At 37.9% G+C, this 19,684-nt stretch overlaps 1 protein-coding gene across 1 annotated transcript in view; it reads right to left on the bottom strand.

Moving 5' to 3' along the window:
• The window catches only part of LOC139120637 (shootin-1-like), a 153,751-nt gene that overhangs the window by 77,486 nt on the left and 56,581 nt on the right, over positions 1-19,684 (bottom strand). Inside the window, exons 5-10 of the mRNA XM_070685153.1 lie at positions 18,120-18,259; positions 7,789-7,870; positions 6,752-6,846; positions 5,238-5,384; positions 4,049-4,202; positions 3,634-3,656 (exon numbers count right to left, since the gene is read on the bottom strand). Of these exons, the coding sequence (XP_070541254.1) occupies positions 3,634-3,656; positions 4,049-4,202; positions 5,238-5,384; positions 6,752-6,846; positions 7,789-7,870; positions 18,120-18,259 (641 nt within the window). The remainder of the gene's footprint in view (positions 1-3,633; positions 3,657-4,048; positions 4,203-5,237; positions 5,385-6,751; positions 6,847-7,788; positions 7,871-18,119; positions 18,260-19,684) is intronic.

The following is a 19,684-nucleotide window of genomic DNA, read 5'->3' as shown; positions in this document are numbered from 1 at the left end:
CCCCCCCCCCCCCCCCCCCCCCCCCCCCCCCCCCCCCCCCCCCAAAAAAAAAAAAAAACTTAGAAAATTTGCCAATATCCATTGGAGATCTGAATCAGAGTGGCACCTGGTGGGACCACTGCCGTTTTGCACACTTACTCATGTGTGAGAGGTAGAGCCATGGGAATAGAGTTTGATGATGCGTAGACATGTCACCTTTTACCACTTTGCTGGAAGATAATGTGTCAACAGTCACAACTGTCAGGCCTGTGCCAATGGTGCCATTCATATCTACATGACACCAATTCTTTGAATCCGTACCACTACGATGACAAATCTGCTCCCAGTGATTACAAAACAACTTCCATCTGCAGCGCATTCTACTTATTTTACACTCTACTCTTTCACATGCGAGTGACTCATTGAACACATGAACTTCCTTGTTCATTAAACTTCTACAAAATGACCAATTTTTCCACCAGATATTACCAAATCTCATTTGCATGTAAAGATGGCTGTCTGGGGCCAATTTAAACCATAACTCTCAATTTCTGATCCTGAATTACTGCCCTAGAGGAGCATCTCCCCACTATAGGGGATTATTGTTTTCCGTCAGTTACCATCATTACTAGCTATTTCCATACAATTGTTCCCAGTTTGACCTTCCTCTGTCTGTGGAGGGTGACGACACAATAGGGCTTGTCTGCGAGCTCCTTTTTTTGGGTGCATGTTCCATTGTTTCTTTGTTGACTTTGTGAGCGCGCGCCGACTGACTGCAGATTTGGATGCCAATCGCTGGTGACTCATCGGTTGGGCTTTTAATCAATTTTTTTTTTGCATTTTTGATATGAATTAGCCCATCCTTCATTGATGACTCACGCCGGTTTTCCAGTAAGCTATTTTGGTTCTCCTGGGATCGACATAGGGGTAGTCTCAACTTTTTTCACAAAACTAGAACCATTGTTATGAATTTGTAAACACTACCATATCATGTGGAAATTTGTTTCAGTGATTCAAACAGAAAAAATTTTAAAAGCATTTTACGTGTATGTACACATAAATATCGTAAGAATTGAAATAGAAATTACAGCACATTACAAACACATTTATTATTAAAGACTGAGGAAATGTTACAAATAAAATAATATTTTTTTTAAAAATTTTCCATGCCTAGCAACGAATGATTAGAAATCAGTCACCTAAAAGTGATCCTGCAGGTAGAAATATTGCAGAAATGGAATATACTCATGCAACATAATGGAATGCTCTTATTCATTTTAATGAAAATATGTGTCCTGTAAAAACGCTGGGCCAATAATGATTTACAGTTAGTGAAAGACCTGCTTAGGATGTGTGAACAAACTAAACAGACTGTGTTACTTTTAACACTTATACTTTTAAAACTTTAACATATTCATACAGACTATCAATGATTTTAACTAATTCTTTTGTTTATGTGAAGGCAATGTCCTTTTAAAACAATCTGCCATCAACTGGAAAGACTTCTCTGTTCATTTCAACGCTTATGCTATTTCATTGCTCATCAAATGGTAAAATACACAAAATAAACAAATCTAGTGGTTATTTGGAATATATACAATATTCCTTTAATTTCAGTTATGGCTGAGTGCCAACTTTGGAGATGGTCCCTGCCATTTCTTTTGTTATGTCTGAGTATTAGGACACGTGCGCGTCATTTTTGAGTTCTTCCACATCAGCGGGCCCATTCACAAGCAAACAATACCAACAGATATTAATACTGGCAAAATGGTCCATATTACCTTCGGTTACTTTTAATGGAAAGGCAAAAAAAAAAATGTAGAAATTATGCAAACCTGTTCATACTGCACCCAATCATTTCACTTTTTTGAAGTCAAAGCACATAAACAAGGAAATTGATTTGCAATTTCCAAAAAATTCAGAAAAAGAGGGATGACGCCATAACAATGAGAAACAGTATTTTTCTGATCGGCTTTATCAAAAATTTATGTAATTCAGTCTGAACGCTATAATTGCCAAGTTTTTCAACATCAGAGGACAAAGCCCCATTATTTCCAATATTTTGGGAGATCCACGTAAATTGGCATGCATAACATTGAACAAGGTAGGTAGGTAATCACATGATTTTCAAGTATTATTTTGCAAAAATTTCTCTCTACAGAGTATTTCATCTTTCACTATACCTATTGTACACTGAACAGATCATTCCCTATTACCATATCAAGTATATGAATAAAATTTAGTCAAAAGCACAAATTCAAACATTACTGCAGTCGAGTCACTTTATGATTTGCAGCTTTTCCTCCATAATTGTGCGGTTTTTCTCCGAAACTGTTATGTCCCTGGTAATTTTCACTTGATTTAAAATATTACGTAGACTTGACAGCTGGTTACATTTGAAAGCATCCTGTTGACAAGTTCTGGTCTTTTTCATGATTTTTTGACTGTAAATACATCCTTTTTTGACTGGATCAGCAACACATAATTATATCACAGAAAATATTTACAGGAGATACAAAATTCAGTAGAGTATTCTACAGAGATATCAGTAATTTATTTGTTTACTTCATAAAAACAGCATTTCTGCTTGGCATAGAGACCGTGTCAACACAGTTTAAACATCACATGTATACATATCATTGAAATTATCCAGATACACTAACCCTGAGCTTAATTTCAACGTAGAATGAATACTGAGTGAAAAAGATGATTTTCTTTCTTGGTTTTCTTTGCATAAATATGTAATAATTTTTCTGATAGTACATTATCCCCTGATCTCATCTTTTTGAATATCATTTGTACAATAAAACCTGACTGTCACTAGATTTGAAACCTGCTGTAAGAAAGATTAGTCTTTTTAAAAAATTATTTTGCTGTATATGCACAATATTTTACCTCTGACTATTAAGAAATACAGTCAAGTAATGGGAGTGATTTCTACAAGGGAAAGACATATGACATAGAAAAGTGTCAAAAATTGTGAGATTTGTTGGGAGTAACAAATATTTTTGCTCTCAATCCACATTGCCATGCTGCACAAACTGGCAATATTCATACATCACACAAACGGAATATCAACAACAAAACATGGTTCAATAACCCAATCAAGAACAAACCAGGAAGCAAAACTCCATACAACACACAAACTGGGAAAACATGAAATTATTTCTGTATGGAGTGTAAAAATTGTGAAAAGCACTGAGGGTCACAACAGTGAGAGCAAGATCACACAATACACAAACTGTATCTGACAGAAACGCAATATTTTTATTGTAATTGGAGCAAAAGCCATTATCCAAAATATCTACTGAAAAGTTTTCAATTTTGAATATCATTAAAATTACTTGATATCCCTTATTTGTATATATGCTAAATTTAAAACTGAACCCATGTGCCAATTTAGTGTTTAATTCTTGTGTTGGTTCGAGAATACCAATACCATTAAATTCAAGCTGTGCACTTTTCTGCCTGCCAGATGCAACTTTACCAAAGTGAATTTCTTGACCAATCTGGAACCCTTATCATTATTTCACTGCACACAGATCCAGCAAGACTTTAGTAAACAACGACGCTGAGCAAAATGTGATGATGGCCGAGCACAAGATGGTTGAAGCCAGTTTGCAGTCAAACAGAGGCCAAGTACATAGCCTTTACTGGTACAAGTACAAACGCCAAAACTGTTAACATATATGACACAGATTGTACTGACCCTGTTCATGACACAGATTGTACTGACCCCCAACACGATACACACCGTACAGAAAGCAGGTTCATTGCTCAGCCATATGCTAACAACTGACAACTGAAGTGCCACAAAGAGGAAGACAGATTGTTAAAACTCAAATGAGAACTTGAAGTGCATGCAAGCAGAACTGAAATAAGACACAGCATGCCTTTGAAATTCTTTTTCCCTCTGAAAACTAATTCATCATCATTCAAGCGAAGCGGGTCATCTCCTAAAAATAAACTACTTCCTCTGAAGAAAGAAGACTATAAAACATTCATGAATTTCTCAACACACAAGTGTATAATAAACACTATAGAAATCAATGACTTTCCATAATCTTACCTTTGGCTTCGTATTCCTTGATTTTCTCATCTGCCTTCCGAACTTGTTCCTCAAGTTTTTCATTTTCCTCTGATGCCACACTTAGCTTTTCTTCAAGACTGTTTAAATTATCCACATCCGCTGACTCCTTCACCTGCTCTTCCAGCTCCTTGATCTGAACGAAGGGGAGGATACAAACAAGTCTCATTTCTGATGTATTGGCTTACTCTAATTGTTACATATTATCTGGTTGTGGCTTTACATGAACTTGCATTGAAGACTATGGAGTATATAAAATTCACATTTTTGCTGGTACTGTTTAAGTGAAAATCAAAAATTTGATCTCCCCCCTCAAGATGGAACACACGGTTTAGTGGGTATTATAAAGTTAAAATATCATAAAATTTTGGACATTTTTTTTTCTCCATTTTCCAAACTTTACATAATGAGCCCTGATTTTCATTCTTGATTATTAAAGAGGATTATTTAATTATGTTTCCTTTTAGGAAAGTTTGAGCAAAAGTTTCAAACTTTCTGTTATGATATGTCATATGAGGCATGTATTACCCCAAACCAAGTTTCTTTTTTGTACGCCATCATTAAAACTGGTAAATATTACAAGTTACAAGTACGGTTCTCAAGCCATCACATTCGTTGGCCTGATAGTTCAACACAGTCTTAATTTGACAATAACAGCAAAGATATCACAACTTCCTGTATCATTCACATGAATGCCCATCATCACATGAAGAGAAAATTCTCATTTTCACTTCACATTGCTTGTATTGTTCACTTTCAGATCAACAGGATGTTGAGTAGGAAACACTTCCTCAGGTAAAGATGAACTTCTTTAATAACTATTTATATATATACTCAAGGTTGAACAACCTCAGAGTAGTTTGTAAATTCCAATCCCATATTACCATGGGAAGATCGGTTCACCACCTGAGCTTACATACACAAATGTTGTTGGCAGCAGCATCATCATGAACAACTTTCATCTTGGTGGCAAAAGCTAATTGGTGTGTAGCATAGTGCAGCAATACAAAGCAATGGCTCATGAGAATGCTTGAACCACTGGGTTTAAAGCTGCACTGACAGGAACAACCTGCTTTATATATACAACGATTGTTCACTGCATCTCTGTACTGCATTGACACTACGGCTGTATATTCCCAGCAAATGGTACTATCACAACATGATTAATTACCCTTATATTGCTTTCGTGTTTTGCGCTTTCCATTTCAGCTGTCAGTTTTTCAACCTGTTCCAAAGCCTGCTTGAGTTTTTCTTCGTTTTCTACAGACATCATCAAGATGGAGCTCTGCCTCTTCATGGCTGTTGTCTCTTGCTCCCTCTACCAGATTAAACATTAGAATGGTGGTTACAATGGGTGACCAAGACACAAAAATTTAAACCTTCAAGAAGTCGAAACTTTCAGATTAGCTGTCAAAACATCAATATTTAAGTAATAATGTATCCCCTCCCAGCCCATAGTGGACGGAAACAAACTCGGCGCAAGATAATGAACGAGGCTGTCACATTTAACTTAAAGTAAACCATGAATACAGTAATCTGAATCTATTTGGTATCAGATATCTCACATAATGATACCCTACTCAACATGAAGAAACTAACAATACCTAAGAAATTCATTACTCCTCTGAGTATTTTCAAAACTATAATGATACATAGTTTGGTAGAATTTAAGTACCAGTCATCTTTAGGCTAAGAGACCAAGAGGCAAAGGTTTGAAGCACCTGAAAGATGATTTGATAAGAAGGTGCTGTCGATAGAAGACCACAGATAACCAACAACATGCCAGTCTAGGTGCACAAATCAAACACACGTTTGGTTTTAAGGTGCTATTTTCTTACAATACTACGATGAACTAACAACTTGAAGCGTACCGATCTTTTTTCATCATTTTTGGTGCAAAAAGCTTGATAAGGAAGAGGCTTGATAGGCAAACTGATCAAAATGGACTACAAGTTCCTTTTGCAGCTAATCAGCAAGAATTGTCATCCAAACAGTATTAACAATTACAGTAAAGCCCAAAGTGTACAATGAGAATTAGCTTGCCTCACAAACTTTCAACCAACAACAAACAGCTCGCGGAGAAAGTTGCAGAACTTTGCTCGTTCGTCACAAACCACTTATATTCCTTGTTCAGTTTGGATAATGAAGTCCTGTTTTGCTCTGATCATACACAGAACCAAACACTGGGGGTTTATACCTGGCTTGGCAAAATTGCTATGAAATTGCCAATGGACTGACAGACTTGAGATAATTGTATTCTTCTGGCCAATTAAATTCATCAATGCACATGCAGGCAAAAGCTGAACGAATCAAAGAAAACTCACACCTTTGACATTTGGACGAACAGATAACTACCGTATTATTACTGTTTTTCTTATAATGTCAAAGGTTTACCAATTTCAAAGCATCACTCCCCAAGACTTTTCTCAATGGGATAGATCTGTTGGAGAACTCCCCAACTGCATGGTGCAGAGAGATTCTGTTAATTAACTCCTTACAGTACATCCTGTGGTTCGTTAAGTTTAAAAATGGATAAAATATGTGCTTGAGGTTTCACAACTTCCTTCATGACGATATCAATATAGATTTTTTTGTGTTGATATCATCATAAAGGGTTTAGGAATTTGTGAATCCTGCTAGCCTTGTATGATTTTGACATGATTGGATCAGCTACTTTTTCATTACCTCGGCAGCGTATTTTTCTGCTTCGGCACGCAATATTTGCTCTTGTTCATATTTTTGTTTCAGCTGTTCCAGCTCCTGATACACAAGTGTGTTGACTGTAGGTGAGAAAAAAAAAATATTTGCCTTGATTACTTAACTATTTGTCAATATCACTTGAAGACATGCAGACACTACAAGTTATAGCAGAGCCTTCAAGATGGCAGAATCTTAATCCAAATAAAGAGTCCTTATTAAGACCACAGAGCTTTTTTTCTTCCAAAAGCTTTCACCAACTTTCCTTGCTTAAATACTGTCTCACATTATCCATTGGAATCCTCGATTTATTTTGAATTAGTGAAGTGAAAAAAAGAATTCCTTGGAAGCTTAAACACTTTTTCATGCACAAATGGCACAATTGACCTGAACAAGGTTTTTTTCTTTATTGTTAAACATTTCCAAACACAGCTTGTTTTTACTGTTTCTTACAGCTTTCTTTTTGAATTAGAGAATTTTGAACATACACAGTCACACTACATTCAACAGTGGGACTGATGTGATGAATGTCTGTGATTGGCTGGTGGCAGTCATCTGATCAGTGATGTCACTAGACCAATCTTGAGCATCTAACTCTTTGAGAATTCTATACAAACAAATCTGTAGTACAACTTGCCTTGATCACAAGGATCAACCTCACAACAATTATGACTTCTAAACATATCTTTCTCTTTTTCATTAAGCCATCAATATAGAAAGGCATATTTTCTGCAAATTGTTTTCAACTCTTTCTACAGTGCCATGCTGAAGTTTTTTCAAAATATGTTAAAATACAAGATAAGCACTCAACACATTGTCTGCAATAAGTTATATTATTGTTGATACGTGAATTCATGTCCAGTCTGATATTCAGTTGTCAACATTGGTTATGATACACACAGTAACATATATACAGTTTGGTGGTAGGTCAACAAGAAAAAATAGTCACAAAAATTAAATGACATCAAACCATAGAAAATGCTGAAAACTTATAATAAATGGACGTAATACAGGGGCATACTTACCTCTTGTAAACTGTTCTATGGTTCTGTCATGTTCTGCAAGCAACTCTTTGCTCATTCCATGCTCCTTTTGCTCCTTTTCATACTGAAAAGAGGAAAAATTTGAGATATCAATGTATGTACTTGAAAGTTTTTGCTGTATTCTCTTCAAGGTAGTATGTTTCCTCAAAACTGAATGACTTCTAACTTTAGCATAAACTTGCCGAAAAGTAACTTGCAGCCATTCTCTTGCAAAAATGAAGTGAAAAATTTGGTTCACCATATAAATTTTGGTACTACAGAAATGAATTACTGAAGATTTATCGATATTTGAAATTTAAAATGGGCGCAATCCCTGTGTTAATTCTATGGGAAAAAAAATCAAATTTTTGATTTCTACGAAAACATAATGGTGAAAACTAATTCATTACATGAGCTTCCAAATGAGTTATTATTTTATTATTTTATTTTATTTTATTAAACCTTGTTTAACGAGGGTAGCCTGGTAAGCTTCAGTAAAGATGCTTATCTTCCCCAGGGCCCTCAAATGAACATACAAACTGATACAAAGCAGAACAACATGAACAATACAATGCACAGAAAAAAGTGGCCAGGAGTCACCACCTGCACACAGGAGGAAAAAAAATGCACAATCACACTAGATAACAAAAACAAATTTAACAAGAAAACTAAAACTTACAAACACAAAAAAATTATACCCAATAAGCTTTCAGGTAGGCAGTTTTAAAACTGCTTAATGAGTTACTAGATCTTATATTTAAATCGACATTATTCCACTGATTGGCACTATTTACAGTAAAGCCTTTTCGATAAAAATCCTTATTTGTTGCAGGAACCACTAACAATTTTTGCATCTTGGATCTTGTAACTCTTTTATGATCAATTTCGGTAAAAAACTTGTCATATATTGCGGTGCAAGATTATTTAAACATTTAAAAACCATACAAACATTCTTATAAACTATTCTATCTGGTAATGGCATTATATGCATTGTTTTAAAAAAATGCTCGGTCGAAGCATTATATGGTACCAAAACAGGGTCCGTGCGACTGGTTGTGCGACTCGCACAAAGTCAAAAACACCGGTCGTGCGATCGATCGCAATGGGGGTCGTGCGACTGGTCGTGCGACTGCAATGAACTGAATAAATGCACGCGCAACTTTACAATGTTTATAGACCAGCGAGCGTCAAGTAATAACTAGTCATTCATATGAGTGTTGAAGTGCGATCACCATATCTACCGCTACAAACGACGGTACAACTTTTTTGAACGTTACAATGCAAAGAAGAATACGGCAGCTGTGTTGAGAAAACGGAAAGCTGTGTCGAATGCAAAAGTGTCCGCTCCGAAGAAGCTGAGACCGATGAGACCGAACGTTGCTGTCCATGCATCAATGTATCTCAATCAAAATAAGAACAAGTAGAATGTTTGAAATCTGCCGCAGCCACTATGATACAAATACTAGAAAGAATAAAATGGTCGAATAAAAATTATGATGACCCTGAAAGCCGTACAAAGTTGATTCAGTGAACAATATTCAAGGGCTCGTTGAACAAAATGGCATACTTTATTGCGGTAGAGTATCCATCATGTTAACAAAATGTAAAGATTACAAGCATTCATGACCCCGATATTCTGATTCTGATGCAATTGATCTTTTGAAATGATTATCAAACTTTGTGTACAGAGAAAATAAAAAATCATACTGTAAGTATAAACGTAAAAAAGAACTTGTCATTTGCTGTTGTCTGATTTCTCAGAGTTTTAGTAGCTATTGAATCTTTTTTATCCTCAAAAAATCAATCATAGAGAACCAGACAAGTCTCCAAAAATACATTTTCCCATGATCTTACTTTATCTGGTGAACAAGCCACTCTAAAATTTCTTCAAAAAAGTTTCCTCTTTCTTCGAAAATTCTCCGGCAAAAACTCCGCATACGACGCCATGTCGGATAAACAGTATCAGAGTTCACGTGCCCAGGTCGTGAACTGATTTGACTGAAGTCACAATTCTCAGTCGCGCTATAGTCGTACAATGGTACCAGAAGAAGTATCGCTCGCTTGAGTTGCATGTATTAATAATAAAAAGGATATCTGTGATATTTGAAATGCAATGACTAAAAAACACGAAAAGGTTAACGAAAAAGACGGAAGTGATGTAATGGGTCACGATCTGCACGCAGGTCATTGTGTACTCGTTCCGCGCTCAGTCACAGACAGGCCTAGGTAAGAAATATTAGCAAAGCGTACGGTCCATATCGTCAGGATGGAATTCTAGATAGCTAAGCTACAAAGTCCCACCTATGAGATGTAAAACACAGATAGTTGATGACAAAAGCTAGGTTGTCAAGACGCAATTTTGACGATTTTTCCCGTCATACATGGCGTTTCACCATGGCGGCCTAGGATAACGTCGATGCGAAGGCAGCAGTCGTGGTAAGTTTTTACCGTTATTTTTAGTTTTGAAGTGAGAAATCGTGAAAAAATGTATCGCCTTCCGGGTCAAATATCATGGAAAATGCCCTCGTGAAGTATTTTTGTCGAACGTTTGGTATTTTTAGAGAAGATAGATGTTAATTGCGGACTGCTGTGGGTCTACCAGCAGATCTGTGCGATGAGTTGGTATAAAGCCTTGTACCATACCGTGTACCATACTTGTACTGATACGCACGTGGTTTTCTATGGATATCGCACAGATCTGCTTAGCAGACCCACAGCAGTCCGCAATTAACATCTATCTTCTCTAAAAATACCAAACGTTCGACAAAAATATCTCACGAGGGCATTTTCCATGATATTTGACCCGGAAGGCGATACATTTGTTCACGATTTCTCACTTCAAAACAAAAATAACGGTAAAAACTTACCACGACTGCTGCCTTCGCATCGACGTTATCCTAGGCCGCCATGGTGAAACGCCATGTATGACGGGAAAAATCGTCAAAATTGCGTCTTGACAATCTAGCTTTTGTCATCAACTATCTGTGTTTTACATCTCATAGGTGGGACTTCGTAGCTTAGCTATCTAGAATTCCATCCTGACGATATGGACCGTACGCTTTGCTAATATTTCTTACCTAGGCCTGACAGAGCTATGCCGCGCCGCGACTGTGTTCTGGAGATAGTAAGTTTTCATTCAACGTTGAAAACGACTTTGACTCTCATTTTTCGTATGCCTGAGTCCGAATTTGATCGTTTCAAGGCGCCCCTCACTTCAAGCCCTCACAATCGCTCGCACTTCGATTGTGAGAGCCCTCACTTCAAGCCCTCACATTCGCTCGCACTTCGATTGTGAGAGCCCTCACTTCAAGCCCTCACATTCGCTCGCACTTTGATTGTGAGAGCCCTCACTTTGGCCCCGCACTTGTCGATTTCCGGCACCCTTACATACCTCGTAGTCTTCCTATTTTATTTTATAATCGTAAAGTAATATTTAGGGGTTGATGTTTACATGTAAACCAAATGCATGTAATGGAGATCGACCGGGCAGTGAAGTCGTAAGCTGACAACACAGAAATAAAATAAGAACTGAACATTACGAACTTGAACTACGGCCGTTCCGCCAATACGCGGACGGTACCAATGCCCGGACGCCCCGCCGAAATGCTTAGCCGCGAGTTGTTTATGCAGTAATTTTTAAACAATGAAAGCTTTCATTGTATTGTGGGAAATGTTACCTACTAGTATAAATTTTGTATCATGGTTTACAGAAATCGATCGCTAAAGTTTAGAAAATGAGACCAAAATATTAAAAAGACGTGTTTTGATTTCCTGATTCAGCGCCGTGTTTCACGGTCGCTATAAAGATCGTCAGTATAACTGTGTATGGTTTTTGAAATCGTGAAAGAGGGTTGTTGAAAAACTTATCATTTTTACCGGGTGATTATTCTCCTCTGTATTAGTGAAGATAATTTTACCAGAAATTAATGTCGAATGACGTAATTCCAAGAAGGTGTAATTTGCCAATACGCGTGATTACACGGAACACGGCGTTATTTTGCGGTTATTGGTCGGACGCATATTACATATTGCAATATTACTCATGCTCTCGTTCAATGAAATTTTGGAACCAAAGCTCCCGTCTTCATTGGAAAATAACGTGGTCAATTGAAAGAACGAAATTTGATCAGAAAATGTACAAACTGTTGCAACGTAAACAAGCTGCGGCGATGTGGCTGCCTAATGGACGAAGCGTCCGGCTGTTTAATAGCGACATTGGCGGCCGTCAATTTTCGCCTCTTACTCAATGAATTTTGAAAATATATAGGTATATTACTTGTGTTGTTGATGGTCAAGAAAGTCAATGAATTCAATCGCGAAAATAAGCCTTGTTCCAGTTTCGTCCTCCATTTTGAATAAATTACTTTTCTTTTGCCTTTTTTTTAAAGAGTATGGGATCAAAGGGTAAATTTAGCTTCTCTTTTATGCATTGGGTCTTACATTCTTGTGAAACATACGATTGTGTGAAAGGAAGCTGGCGCTGGGGCGGCTGTATACAAACAGTTCAGTGCCTGTCAATCAACACACTGCTGACGTCGACACCGTCACTTTTGGAATTCGGCTTAATGCTTTGATCATAATGACATATGCTAATATTTTCAGCTCATTGTTCAGGCGGACACGCGCGGTGGTCAAACGCTGTACTTTTGTCTATCAGGCTAGGTGCAAGAAATTTTACCAATGCGATTTTTGTGTTTTGACAAGTAAATATGAAATGTGTTATTTGTGCAAAAATAAAAATTTGGAGGAGAAAGTGAAAGCTGTTGGCTACTCATGCCAAACTCATTTTCATTGCAATGGTCAAAATGTATAAAACGAACAGATCTGTTCGACTAAAATAATGTAGACAACCTATAGCAGCAGCGCAGGCAAGCAAGCTGTCTCGACGGACGTACAATCACGCTGGCGCTGTACGGCTTGGCCCGTCTCTCGGTCACACAAACTGCTCTTCGATGCACGTCATAGTTCCACTAGCATTGCACATCGCGAAAATTAGACTACGCAGAAACAGTAAAACAGTCGATGTGTAAATGACTACAAATTATCTTTATATAAACTTACAAAATCATAACCCAAACCCCTGAAACGTTAACGGCGACTTACAACTCCATGATAATTAACGCCGATCATTGTAAATCATTACTGGTGCATTCATGTATAAAGTGACCTCAACTTTTACTTTTTACCACGGAACTTCCTGGGGAACACCTGAGATTCCCGGGCCAAAAAAAGAACAATCGGAATGAAACTTACTTTACATATAAAATCATACGATAGGTCATTTTGACATTGTGTATTGACACCCGGGTGTCAATAGCCATATAGAGCTTCTCCTGGCTATTGACACCCGGGTGTCAATAGCCAACCGGCCCTCTATTTGGCCACGGTCCGTGATTTGGCTATTGACAGCCCTCCCGTTTTTTCGCCAGTCGGCCTCCAAATTCAACCAAACTTAGCTTAGTTATTCTAAACAACATATATTCTCAATAGAAATCCAAACAAATTCCTACGAAAAAGCTTCTTTGGTCAGCATTTTGCGGTCCCATAGTGCTACTGCAGGCGGCCTATACCAATGGGTGTCAATAGCCAACCGGCACTCTATTTTGCTATTGACACCCCTCCCGTTTTTTCGCCAGTCGGCCTCCAAATTCAACCAAACTTAGCTTAGTTATTCTAAACAACATATATTCTCAATAGAAATCCAAAAAAATTCCTTCGAAAAAGCTTCTTTCGTCGTCATTTTGCGGTCCCATAGTGCTACTGCAGGCGGCCTATACCAATGGGTGTCAATAGCCAACCGGCACTCTATTTGGCTATTGACACCCCTCCCGTTTTTTCGCCAGTCGGCCTCCAAATTCAACCAAACCTAGCTTAGTTATTCTAAACAACATATATTCTCAATAGAAATCCAAAAAAATTCCTTCGAAAAAAGCTTCTTTCGTCGTCATTTTGCGGTCCCATAGTGCTACTGCAGGCGGCCTATACCAATGGGTGTCAATAGCCAACCGGCACTCTATTTGGCTATTGACACCCCTCCCGTTTTTTCGCCAGTCGGCCTCCAAATTCAACCAAACTTAGCTTAGTTATTCTAAACAACATATATTCTCAATAGAAATCCAAAAAATTCCTTCGAAAAAGCTTCTTTCGTCGTCATTTTGCGGTCCCATAGTGCTACTGCAGGCGGCCTATACCAATGGGTGTCAATAGCCAACCGGCACTCTATTTGGCTATTGACACCCCTCCCGTTTTTTCGCCAGTCGGCCTCCAAATTCAACCAAACCTAGCTTAGTTATTCTAAACAACATATATTCTCAATAGAAATCCAAAAAAATTCCTTCGAAAAAAGCTTCTTTCGTCCTCATTTTGCGGTCCCATAGTGCTACTGCAGGCGGCCTATACCGATGGGTGTCAATAGCCAACCGGCACTCAATTTGGCTATTGACACCCCTCCCGTTTCAAATCGAAATAGAGCGACAAAGAGATCTGTCAAAGCTGCAACAACTATACAAAAAAAGACAGTCACCGACAAGTGACCCAAAAGTTACGGAAAAGTTAAAATAAAAAAACCGACTTTATTTTTCGATCGTTCGCCATTTAAACTGCACTTTCTACTTTAGAAATGAAGTCAAGGACCGAAGTGACACGATTTTAGTTTTTTTCGATATTACCTAAAGTTCCTTTTTTCTCCAGGCTAGTTTGATCAAAGCGATTCCATTAATTCACAACTTTGCTGTCTGATGACGCGCTAATTTCCAACCTATTCAGCGGCAAGGCATTGATCATGGCGAGCGATTAATTTACGCCACCTTTCATTTCACAAATATTGTAATTAAAAATTTGTGAACGAGGTTTACTTGTCGTCATTGTCTATATAATGGACGCATTTAGTTCACTTTCAACTTTAGACATGAAGTCAAGAAAGGACCGACAAGTGACCAAAAACTCATCGACAAATTAAAATGAAAAACGATTTTTCGAACTTTCGCCATTCAAACACTACTTTCTACTTTCTACTATCTTTGTAAATATATACAGTTTCCAAATAAAAGAACAGTTTCAAAACAAAATACAGCGACAAAGAGATCTGAAGCTACGACAACTAAAAGTATAAAGAAAGAAACCGACAAGTGACCCAAAAGTCATTGACAAGTTATTTTTTTTTTGGTTTCCGGCATATGTGACACCTTGCTTCAAGATATATACGATTTCATTGTCGGCCAATATTTCGTACAGTTTTATTTCCCGTTCAGTCGATTGTGTTAATATTCACCAAAATAGTAGAAAATGACATTTGAAGCCCAAACATTGAAAAAGAATGACAATTATCCACCTTATCAATCACTTGTCGGTCCTTATTAGTATGGCCAATAGACCTGCTTCAATACGCGATTTACTTTTCGGCAAATATTTCGTTCAGTTTCGTCAATTCAGTTCGGTCACTTGGGTAAATATTCACCATAATAGTACAAATGACATTTTAAAACCAAAACATCGAAAAAGAATGGTTTAAATTCAACTTGTCGGTAACTTGTCGGTCCTTAACAGCAAGGCCAATAGAGCTACTTCAATACGCGATTTCCTTGTCGGCCAATCGTTCTCTTTCTTCAATGCCGTTGTCAATTGAGTAAATATTCACCAAAATAGTAGAAAATGACATTTTAAAACCAAAACATCGAAAAAAATGGTTTTAATTAACTTGTCGGTCACTTGTCGGTCATTGTCGGTCCTTGTTGGTCCTTGTCGGTGCTTGTCGGTGTTTAGTATGTCCGCATGTGGTTCAAAGGTTCCGCAACTCGGATCAAATGTTGTTCGACAAGCTTCGCCCGCGGATAAAAATTATTGACCCCGAGCTGTCGATATGATTCTACAACATTACACAGTTACTTTACCCCATTAAAGCTGTACCCACGAAAGCAAAAAAATGGGCATCAACTTGTCTGAAACAAGAAATGAACATCGTAGCTTAGCTCGGTTCTGAAGGTATTCGAGTAGGGTCGCGGGTTGAGGGGTGTCAATAGCCATATAGGGCAGCTTCTGGCTATTGACACCCGGGTGTCAATAGACACTCCGTTTAGTTAAATAACTGAGCTGACACAAATGACATGATCAGGTGGACGTTTTCCCTGCTTACGGAGTTCAAGAGCTCCCGACAGCAAAAGATCAACGCACGTTTTCATCCAAAAGGCGGGTTAGTGGGTTGACAGACCTCCCAAGCCACGACATCAGAAGTTATATTAAACGCCGCGCCAAGCAGTCCATTAATTGCGGGGTTTGACATCTGTATCAATTATCAATCATTTTCTAACCGCATGGTCATTCATTACTGTGAACTGTGTGTCAATCATTGCAGTAGTATTCTTATTTCGTTTTATAATCGTGACGTAATATTTAAGGTTGAAGTTTACATTTAAACCAAATGCATGTAATCGAGATTGACCGGCAGTGAAATCGTAAGCAGAAATATGACAGAATTAAAAATAATCAACAAAAATGTTTATTCATATGCAAACCACATGTTTTCACATGCTGTATACAAAAAGTTCAGAGCCTGTCAATCAACACACGTCACTGTCTGACGTCGACACCGTCACTTTCGGAATTCGGCTTGATGCTTCGATCATATGCTAATTCACATGTTTTCAGCTCATTTTTGGGATCATGGACGGACACACGTAGTGGTGGAACTTTGTACTTTCGTCTATGTTTGAAGAAAGGAGATACGCAGAGCTAAAAAAAACCCAATCTTTCATTGCAATTGTCAAAATGTACAAAAAACAACATGTCAGTTCGACTAAAATACGCTTGCGGCTGGGCAATGTAGACAGCTTAGACGCTTTCCCTGGGGATGATAGCAGCGGCGCGGGCAAGCAAGCTGTCTCGTCGGACGTACAATCATGCTGGCGCCGTACGGCTTCGCCCGGCTCTCGGTCACACAAACTGCCCTTCGCTGCATGTCATAGTTCCGAAATTAGACTACGCGCGCAGAAACAGTTTAACAGCCGATGTGTAAAAAATAACTTCATGTTCTTTTTATATAAACTAACAAATTTATAGCCCAAACCCCTGAAACATTATCGGCGTCGATGATAATTAACGCCGATCATTAAACCATCACTGGTGCATTGTTCAAGCAGTCCCGGGAGGGACATTGGTTCAAGTGACCTTACTTTTTACTGCGGGAACTTTCCCGGGGACAGCTGATATTCCCGGGCAAAAAAAAAACAAAAACAATAACTAACAAACTCTAGGAACGAAACTTATATTGATTCGATCGCAAACATAAACATCGGTTTTGAATATGTTTTGGCTGGGCCCCATCGGAGTACGGACGGCTGTACAAACTAAGTCCTCGCACACAGCTGTGAAAGGCGATGAGAGTCGCGATCGGCGGTCATAAATCAACGATTTCGGAACTTTCGTCTGTGATTTTGAAGTTTGTTTACTACGAATCGTTGTTTGATGTAACTGGATAGATTAATAATGCGACGAGTGCACCGCTAAAAGTTGAACGGCAGTATGACCTCTACGCGTTATACTTATTTAGCGACGGGCACAGCTAAAAAAATTGACAGTAAGCGCAGACCCTCATTTCAAGTGATCGCACGACCCATGTTTCTGACTACTTACGACCAGTCGCACGACCCCCCTTGCGATCGATCGCACGACCCATGTTATTGACTTTGTGCGAGTCGCACAACCAGTCGCACTGATCCTATTTTGGTATCATTAAATAAATGCAGTCATTATACCTTGCATCACACATCACTCTGATAGCACGTTTCTGAATCTTATGCAACCTTTTCATAAACGGTGATGCTCCCCATAAATGACAACAGTAATCCAAGTGTGGTAAAATATAGCTATTATAAAAAAGTTTTCTTATATTCATAGGTAAAAACTGTCTTATTCTCTTGAGCAAAGCAATATTACTATTTACTTTTTTAAAAAGTCCCCGACCCCAACCCCCTGCTAGTGGTAGAACAAAACCAAATCAAAATTTCTGCATTTCCTACCTAACTTTGAAAATAAACCTATACAGATACATTTCACTATTAACATTTGTAACTCTTCTATCTGAATGACCTTTGAAATCTTAAGGTGACATGATCTGAATCAACCTTTATTGCTCTCCAACACTTTCTGTTGTTGTTTCCTAAGTTTGACTTACCTAGCAGCAGAGAACCAATGCTTTCAAAGAACTTTGGTCATAACACAGTCCGTTGTGAAGAGTGAAGTCTGGTACACTGAACAGTAGAAGAAAGACCTAATGCCCACTGAAATGTCAATTTTGAAAACAGCTTCTTTGTCTGTGAAAGGGTGGAGAGATGGCATACCTGGAATTGCAACTGGTCCAGCTGTGCTTTCAATTGTACAACTTCTTCTTTCCAAGTTCCTGTCATCTCCTTGGCTTCATCTTTCTCCAAAGAAGCTTGAGCAGCTTCTTGTTTGCTCTGTATCAACTGTTCCCTGAGATCTACGGAAATTTAACAGAAGAAGGTCATTTGACCGATCTACTTTTTTTAACCTTGTAAGTGATGAAGTTTTCTCTGCTGGACATGTTGTTTGCTTTTTACCGTATCTATTTACTTGATCACATGTCTATGGTACAAACCCATTGAATTTGGCTTTTATGCATACAGCCCAGCCTTTTATTGTAATGATATATACAAATGAAAATAACTATCCAGTGCCAAGCAAAAGAAAGAGAGTATCTGTTTGAAATAGAAAGGAAAATTTCCACCAATTGACCGGCCCCTGGATCATCCTGCTGTGAACACACTTAGTATACAACCGTTTTTAGTAAAATGGTCATTTTTACCCTGATTTGCATGGGAAATTGCACAGGGAAGCAGTCTATCAAACTAATCTCCACCATATAAATCTGGGCAATTAGTAATGTCTAGACCCTTGATTTGATAAGCTAAAGACGACATGTCCACGATATCAATTTTCTACCTGATATTTTTTGTCTTTTGAAAGTTTAAATGACTTCGGAATACATTTGATAACTGCCTTTTAAAAGATTTTGTCTGTCGTTACAGAGATTTGTCAATATCAATGTTTTGTCTCTCTGCATGAAACCACCCACTCATTTTTGACAGTACATCAGAGCAATGGCCCAAGGCACATCAAATTATGAATAAAATGATGAGTAACATATATAATAGACTGCCTTTATGCTTACTTTAAAGGTGTAAATCCAGAACAGCGTGAATCATAGCTTTGGACACACAAATATCATAAATGGCAGCCATATTGAATCATATCACGAAACAAAATAGCATGCATGTAATCTAATTTATGTGTTGTTTCAGTGCCGAGTTTCAAATCAATCTATCAGGGTATTGTGGAATAATTGTTTTGAGTGTGGAATATTTCAACAAAGTCTTTGGCTATCTGAACCAACACAGGACATACAATTTTGGCATTCTTCAAATTATCAGTATGAAAGTGATACACAATCGCTGCAAAACAGCAGTGAGTGCAGTTGCTCCTGACTTTTCAGCTATTTCATGATTACAAGCATTTTCAATGCCTTATGGGAGAAATCATTTCAGACAAAGTAAAATATCCACATGACCCCAGGCACTTTTCCATAGCCATAAAACTCATGGTCAAATTCGAATGCAATACTATAAAATTTTATTACTCTAATATCTTAATCTTATTTATTGATCATCAGGATTTTTGTTAATCAGATTGTAAGTTTTTAAGAGTACTATCTCAGTGTGGCAATTGTGTCTAGTTTTTTTAATATTGACAAAAGTATCTAATCTGCCAGACTGCCACATTCACATTCATTTAACATCAAAGGTCTCTTGAAGTTGCAAAATGTGAATTTGGAGATGCTTGCGGCACATATGAAAATGGCGCTTTAATAACACATCATTTTCATGAC

This window comes from Ptychodera flava, chromosome 20, assembly GCF_041260155.1.
Source record: "Ptychodera flava strain L36383 chromosome 20, AS_Pfla_20210202, whole genome shotgun sequence".
Taxonomy (NCBI): Eukaryota; Metazoa; Hemichordata; class Enteropneusta; family Ptychoderidae; genus Ptychodera; species Ptychodera flava.
The sequence above is the reverse complement of the archived record's forward strand: the minus strand, read 5'-3'. Positions and strand labels throughout refer to the sequence as shown.